At 52.1% G+C, this 7,361-nt stretch overlaps 1 protein-coding gene across 1 annotated transcript; it reads left to right on the top strand.

The window, feature by feature from the left end:
• Positions 1-906: 906 nt before the first annotated feature.
• Positions 907-3,678, top strand: NKX2-5 (NK2 homeobox 5). Its single transcript, XM_071758950.1, has 2 exons — positions 907-1,402; positions 2,244-3,678. The coding sequence occupies exons 1-2, from the start codon at positions 1,117-1,119 to the stop codon at positions 2,849-2,851; spliced, it is 894 nt and encodes a 297-aa protein (XP_071615051.1). The 5' UTR covers positions 907-1,116; the 3' UTR covers positions 2,852-3,678.
• Positions 3,679-7,361: the final 3,683 nt, after the last annotated feature.

A 7,361-nucleotide genomic window follows, 5' to 3' on the forward strand; every position in this document is an offset into this window, starting at 1 on the left:
CGCCGGGGCTCGGAGGGGATGAGCCCATTCCCGTCCCTCTTGGAGCCAGGCGGGCCGCATCGAAGAGGTCTAAGAGAATGGTTTGTTTTGTTTTCCCCCCCCAAGCCATAAAGCGCCTAAACCTGTGACTTTGCCGATAAGATTTATTTTAGCGACTCGAAGCGAGTTAATAATGAGCTCCCACTCCCGTTCTGTGAACGCCGGGGCTGCAGGCAGCCCTGCTGGCCCAGGCTGCAAGGACCCGGCCAGCACCGGGACTCGTCCCTGGCCACAGCTCTTTTCTTGCCCTCGAAACCCCTGTATATTTCGCAAGGCCTTCAACGCCCGCGGTTTCGGTGGTTTGGTTTTTATTAGATTTTTCTTTTCTTTTGACACGACTGGGGTTTTTTTGTTTGAAACCTTTACAAACAGACGTGAGGAAACACAACCTTCCAAAGCAAGGCAGGGGCTGTTTAGGGGCTCCCTCTTATCAGCTGGATTTTGTGGGTGTTTTGCTGCTTCAGAAAATCTGCATAAACCTTAAGCACGTATTTCCCTTTGAGCACGCTTCACACAACAACTAACTCCCCTTCTCTAGTTCCTGTGATCGGATTTTGCAGAATAGTAAAAACGAAACCTCCGTTTCCTCTCTTAAAAAGAATTCAGCACATATTTGGTTGATGGTTTTCTCCCAGCCTGTTTATTTAATCTGACTGTATGATAGATGGAATCAGATAGTGGCTTTGTACACATTAGGCCATTCTGGATATTTTTTTTTTAATGGATCAACAAACTCGGCGGGGAAAAGCTGGATAAATACAGTGCTGCCCCTTTAAATGAGTGGGGATGTTTTTGAGATGTATTACTATATTAGGTGACATGGAACTTTGCATCTCTCATACCATCACTGCAATGTTGGCCAATAGAAAGCTAAAGTCACCCAAAAACTGCCTAGTCCCTCCTTCCCCTCCCTTATGGTCTGGTCCTACCTGACTCCAGTGCACAAGTCAAGGATACTCGCGGGAATGCTATGTGCCTCCTCCGTGAGCCCACGCTCCAGCACTGCTTCAGGTTGGCTGCTCCTCACCTACTTTTCCATGACCCTGGGCTCCGGCCGCTGCCCCGCTCTCCTCTACAATGTTTCCTAGCCCTGTGACAACGACACCCTTCTCGGTCAAGGATATTTTGAATCTGGAACAGCATCAGAGCGGCCTAGCCTCCATGGAGCTCTCCTCGTTGTCCTCCCCCTCCTGCATGTTGGCCACCTTCAAGCAGGAGACCTTCAGCTCTGACCCCCCGGCCCTACCCGAGGAGCTGCCTGAGCCCCACCCGCCCAAAACCGCGGCCGCCTTCCCGGGCTCCTACTACGTTAAAAACTACGTGGAAATGGACTCGGCCAAGGACGCCAAGGCGGAGAAGAAAGGTAAAGCCCGCGAGTAACGGCGGAGCTGGCCGGCAGCCTCCGAGATGAGAAAAAGGGAGGGCAGTGGGAAGGCTGATCCCAGCCTGGGGCTGGGGGCTCGGCACAGGAGGGCAGGGGATGAGGGAACAGAGCTGGGCTGCGGGAGGGAAGGAGGGAGCGCACCCAGCCTTGGGGTCCGGGGGAGGAAGAGTGGGGAGGGAAAGCATCTTCATCCCCACCCCCCCCCCCCCAAGGCCTCGCGGTGCGGGATCTGGGCAGCAGACCCGCTGATCCCCACCCAGGAGACCCCTGCGGGAGCTGGGACTTCGGCCGCACGGGCTGTCCAAAGGGATGGGCAGAGCTGCAAGATGACATGAGAGGCCCAAGTTGTCCAGAAATCAGGCGACAAATCTAATTCCTAATTCTCTCGGCTGTGCATACACCCGGGGGGTCGGGGTGGGATTCAGAACACAGCATGTGATGAATCCAGACTGTGACACAGGCAGTCGCGACTCAAATCAGTGCAAGAAGCATCTATGTTTCATACAAAAAAAAAAAACAAACAAAAAACCCCAATCAAACAAACAAACAAAAAAACAAAAAAAAACCAACCAAACAAACAAACAAAAAAAACAAACAAACAAAAAAAAAACCAACGGAAAATTGCTAAAGAGTTACTCGAAAAGCAGGGCAGGCCCGGTTCTGCTGCAGCAGCAGCGGGTCACCGTGCGAAGCAGAGGCAAAACGAGGCCGGGGGAGAGCCGGGGCTTGCTCGCAGTGCATACGATTTATTGAACATGGCACTTTTTTTATTTCCCCCCTCCCCGTCTTTTTTTTTCTTTGCCCATTTGTTTTGCTGCAGAGCTCTGTTCCCTGCACAAGAACCTGGAGCAGGAGAAAAGAGATCTGGAAGATCCCGAGCGCCCCAGGCAGAGGAAAAGGAGGAAACCTCGCGTCCTCTTTTCTCAAGCCCAGGTCTACGAACTGGAGAGAAGATTCAAGCAACAAAAATACCTTTCGGCTCCCGAGAGAGACCACCTAGCGAACGTCCTAAAACTCACCTCCACCCAGGTGAAAATTTGGTTCCAGAACCGAAGGTATAAATGCAAAAGGCAAAGACAGGATCAGACCCTGGAAATGGTGGGCATCCCTCCCCCCCGCCGGATAGCGGTGCCAGTGCTGGTGCGCGATGGGAAGCCCTGTCTAGGGGAGTCTTCTCCCTACAGTTCGCCGTACAATGTCAGCATTAACCCCTATAGCTACAACGCCTATCCCGCATACACTAACTACAACAGCCCGGCCTGCAACGGCAACTACAACTGCAACTACCCCTCCATGCAGACCATGCAGCCCTCGGCGGCCGGCAACAACTTCATGAACTTCAGCGTAGGGGACTTGAATTCAGTGCAGACGCCCATCCCGCAGGGGAACGCGGGCATCTCCACGTTGCACGGGATCCGAGCTTGGTAGAGCAGCCCCAGCACCCAGCCCGCTCCCCTCTGCGGTCCACGGCCACCGGCGAGACACCGGAGTCGGGGATGGAGGAGCTTCGACCGTGCCTGCGAGCGGGTCTCGGGACATTTCCAGGCTGCGGGGAGGAGGGGGAGGAACGAGGGCCGTTCAGTGTAGCATCCCGGCGGAGTTCACCAGCCTGGCGGCCATTTCCAGCGGGGAGGTCTGCGGTGTACCGTGCGGAGCCAGGCGGGCACAACGCAGGGAGGCTCGGCCTTGCCCTCACCTCCTCAGCTCCTCTTACTGCCTTCTCCACCGAGGTTTTTGGCCCCGGTAATTCCCTTCCTTCCTTCCTTCAAAGCAGCCGGGCATTTTGCTTGACTTGTTCCCAAAAAACAGGTAGCAGAGGCCTGCAACTTTTTTTTTTTTTTTTTTTTTTTTTTTTTTTTTAATTGTTACTCTATACTAATTATTATTGAGATCCACATTTAATTTTTGCACTTCCCGTACGGTCCCCCTTGTCCGGCGAGTCCAGCCCCCACGTCTCCCCTTACGAGACCGCTAATGTCGGCCTCCCGCAGCCGCCCGGTGCAGAGCCGGGAGCGGAATCGGCGGCGGCTCAATTCAGCGCACAAATGAGGACAGACCCCCTCACACACCCCCCTCCTCGGCCAAGAAATACAGACACTCCGACCTGCCAGGTCCCCGTAGGGTTATGCACTAAAACGTGAGTTAGTACCGAAATGCACTGCCCGCCCCTTGCCCCGCCGCCCGTTCGTACGTGTTTTCCTTTGCTGTACAAGCTGATGGAGATCAGCGAGTTGACATTAAAGAGAGTGACTTAACCTTGCGCGTCCATGGCGTTCCTTGAGCCGCCCGCCCGCCGGCAGCCTACACAGGGGGGGGGGGGTGGGGTGAGAAGCCCCTCGCCCCGGGGCTTTCACTGCCAGCAATTCCCGTTTTGACGCCTGCAAAGGGTGCTTATATTTTAACGCCTTTGAAATGTATTTTAAAAGCCGCTTTTTGAGCTCAAATCTCGGGCTTCCCTCCCCTCGCCGGTGACTCCATCGCCCCGAGTCTCCGGGGGCGAGCGGCTGGTTTCTTCCCTGCGCCGAAAAGAAACTCCAGGAAGGTACAAATACCCCAAGCCATAAACCCGGGGCACCGGGTTCTGCCGCAGCGGGACTGGCCCCTCCGCACCCCGTCCCCATGGGGGAGAGAGGTAAAGGACCCTCCGCCTGCCCCCAAAGTGCCCAGGGCCTCCCCACCGCCCGGCTCTGCCTCAAACCCAGCCTCTCGGTCGCTTTTACAGTAGTCGCTATCAAATGTCAATTATTGGGAGTGAGAAACAACAAACATTGTAATTCAGCGCAGTCAAAACATCCTCCGAATGTCTGAGATTGTCCGGACCGGTGACAAGACGATTAGAGGAACCTGCAACCTCTCCTGCCTTGGACGTATCGGCCCCATCAGTAAACAGTGATGGAGACAGGGTGGCTGTGGCCCTAGGACATAGGATGAAAGGTGAAAGGAAGCTGCTCGCAGCCTCTATCTCTCCTTCCCAAGGGGACCAACCTCACACACCTCCCCGAGGTAGGACTGCACAGATAAGGAGCTCCGACCTCCTTCCTATCTCTGAAAATGGGAGGGGAGTCCTGGGTGCTGCTCATAAAGCCCCTAATGCAGAATGGAGGGCAGTGAGGGGCTCAGGGCTGGGCAAAGGGTGACATTCTGCCACCTCCTAGGGAGTCTGCCTTTGGGATATTTACCCCATAGAGGCAGAGGGTCTGGTGCAGCAAAGGGGACCAGAGCCTGCCAGCCTGAAGCAGAGACAAAGGGCTCCTTGCCCCTTAGTGCACAGAAGCTGAGGCCCAGGAAAAGGCAAAAGCTACTTTTCCTCATTTGAAACCCTTCCAATCCTGGTATCACTGACTGCATGATGACTTTTGTCTTCTTCCACACGGGCTTTGCACTGGAAGGACACACAGACTTCAGAAGCAGATGGTAGAGAGGCATCAGCTCAGCCAAAAAATGCTCTGCTCTATGAGGGCCCAGGCTGTCTACCTTCCTGGAAGCCCTGGGCAAAAAGCATGAAGGGGGCAGGAGAAAGCTGGATTGAAACTCTTGCCACTATCAGATGCTGTTGAGGAAGTCACAGTCTGGTGCCACAGTTTGCCTGATCTGTAAAATGGGCACAATGTTGCCATCCCACTGTGTTGCCAGTGTCACTGGCAGCTGGATCAGGCCACTGCAGAGCATGGCCAGGATCAGAGCTCACAACGAGCCATCAGGAGACAGGACAAGTTCTGAATTAATATGAGGGAAAGCATTAAGATTTGCCAGAACTTGAACCACCACTATTGGAAGCTGGACCCGAGAAGGGCCCTGTATTAAGTGGTCTAGCAAGAGGGACTGCACTGAGACTCTCTGAAAAGCCACAGGAAAAAGTAACTCCACATATCAATGCAATTCTCTTCTCCACATATTCCAAACACCCATTCCCTTCATCAAATCCCTTAATTTCTTCAAGTTTATTTTCTTCCAATAATCTCTTGGAGACACAGCTATCATGGAATCCATCTGTCCGGTGGGATTCATCCTGCTGTTGCTCTGCAGAGCACCAGCTTTGGGCCCGATTTCCAGGACTGCACTGTGCTCATTCTCAGGGGGGATGGATGCACTGCAGCCCCTGTCCACACCACTGCTCCCCTCCTCCTCCTGCTTCCCCATTCCCGCGGGAACTGCATCACGAGCAGATGCATGGCAGGATAAGACAGGGGCCTGGAACAGCAGCTGGAGCCTTGGAGCCAGTTCAGAAAGCGATTTAGGCAGAAGACACAACCGCAGCTGGCTGAGGCCAAGCGCAGTCCCACAGCCCAGCTCTGGCAGAGGCACCGGCAGCCGCGGAGCCGGGCAGGGTTAGAGACCTTTCATTAGCTGGATTAAGGAGAAGTGAAAGAGAGAGATTACAGCAGAAATTACCTTTCTCCCCTCCCCCTCCACCTCATTTTGGCCAAGGGGATCTTACTGTATTCATATTCACAGAAACCCACTGCTCCCAGTCCCGCCCTTGCAGGTCTGCATCACCTCGGGCTGCAGCTCCGCAGCAAGAACGGGGCAGCCAACAGGGTCAGGAGGAGGTAAAAGGTCTGCCTGGGACTTCCAAAGACACCGAGGCTGTCGGTACACAGCACTGTGATGAGCTCTCCCGAACCCAATCGTCTCAAAGACTTAGAAAAACTGAACACAAACTTGACACGTTTCTCTGCCTAAGCCTGAAGTTTTTCACAAACTACAGAGCAATTTGAAAAGCCCACGCCTAGAAAACATTATTCTAAAGGAAAGTGCAGGATACGGGCATTTCTCCAGAAATCTCAGATCCACTCAGTGACTGGGGGCATGCTAAGGGGGTGCAGGAAATAGGTTTTAATAAAATGTGCACTTGGATTTGATAGTCGTTTCCTCAGCGTTGCTGTTTGTGGGTTGTGGGTTGTTTTTGTTTTGTTTTTATTAGACAGCCTGGCACTAGAATTCAAGTCTTAAGAAGAATTCAGTACCTGAACTCCACCTGAAGGTAGCAGGGCAAGTGCAGCTCAGCACCACTGCTCTTCTTGAGACAAACCACATATGGTCGGTTTATAAAAGCTATTTGGAATTCACACAATTTGTACAGGAACAAGTTGTCAGCTATAAAGGACTGATACCAAATCCCTTGCCTTTAGCAGTTTTGTACGAACTGAAGTAATTGTTTTTCCCAAATAACACCCCTGCAGTTCCTAAAGTGCATCTGTGGTAAGTTTATTCCTTAAGTTCAAGGCATTTTCACATTGAAAGTTATTCTCCGGAATCAGAAAACAAGAAAACACGTCCTGGCAGCAATTAGCTAAATGTTTCAATGTCCCTGAGAAGCAGATGAAAAACAACAGATCAACAACCCTCTCTCCCTAGCCCCCTGCTCCTATTCATCTCACTGACAACAGTTGAGATCAGTATCAGCAGTAAGAGATTTCTTGTTAATGGGGATTATTAAGAAGAATCAACACCTTCAAGTTGTTCCCAAAGTAAGAAAGGGATAGGCTTTCAGCCTGGAGTCTGGGTTTTAATTCCTGGGTGGTTATTAGCTGCAACACGAACTTAACCCTACATTTTGCTGCAGCAAGAGGGGGAAGTAGAGATTTCTTCTAAGAGAAGATCAAGAACCACCAATACATTTGTGAAAGTTAATCAATCAAGGTTTAGCAATGTGACATAGAATCAGTTACTTGAAAATCACTGCCTGTCTCCTGCAGTCATTTTAAACATTGCCACTCTAGAGCATCATTCAGTAAGAAAGCCCCATTTAGTGACAAGATCATCCCCAGCAGTCCATCAACCACAGGCCTTTCCTAACCTCTCCCTACTTCACTTCCACACCAAAGGGAACTCCAGCAGGATTTTTTTCCCCCCAGCTTTAGTCTCTCAAAGCAGCTTGCTTTATAGTGTTGGTACAAACTTCAAACCAGCCTCAGAGGTCTCATCCTTCCTGCTT

The sequence above is a fragment of the Heliangelus exortis genome, chromosome 15 (genome assembly GCF_036169615.1).
Source record: "Heliangelus exortis chromosome 15, bHelExo1.hap1, whole genome shotgun sequence".
NCBI classification, from domain to species: Eukaryota; Metazoa; Chordata; class Aves; order Apodiformes; family Trochilidae; genus Heliangelus; species Heliangelus exortis.

Excerpts from the sequence above, each read along its gene's own strand:
- NKX2-5 (XM_071758950.1), top strand. The coding sequence starts at position 1,117 with ATGTTTCCTAGCCCTGTGACAACGACACCCTTCTCGGTCAAGGATATT. Across the intron at positions 1,403-2,243 it reads CGCCAAGGCGGAGAAGAAAG|AGCTCTGTTCCCTGCACAAG; the intron begins GTAAAGCCCGCG and ends GTTTTGCTGCAG.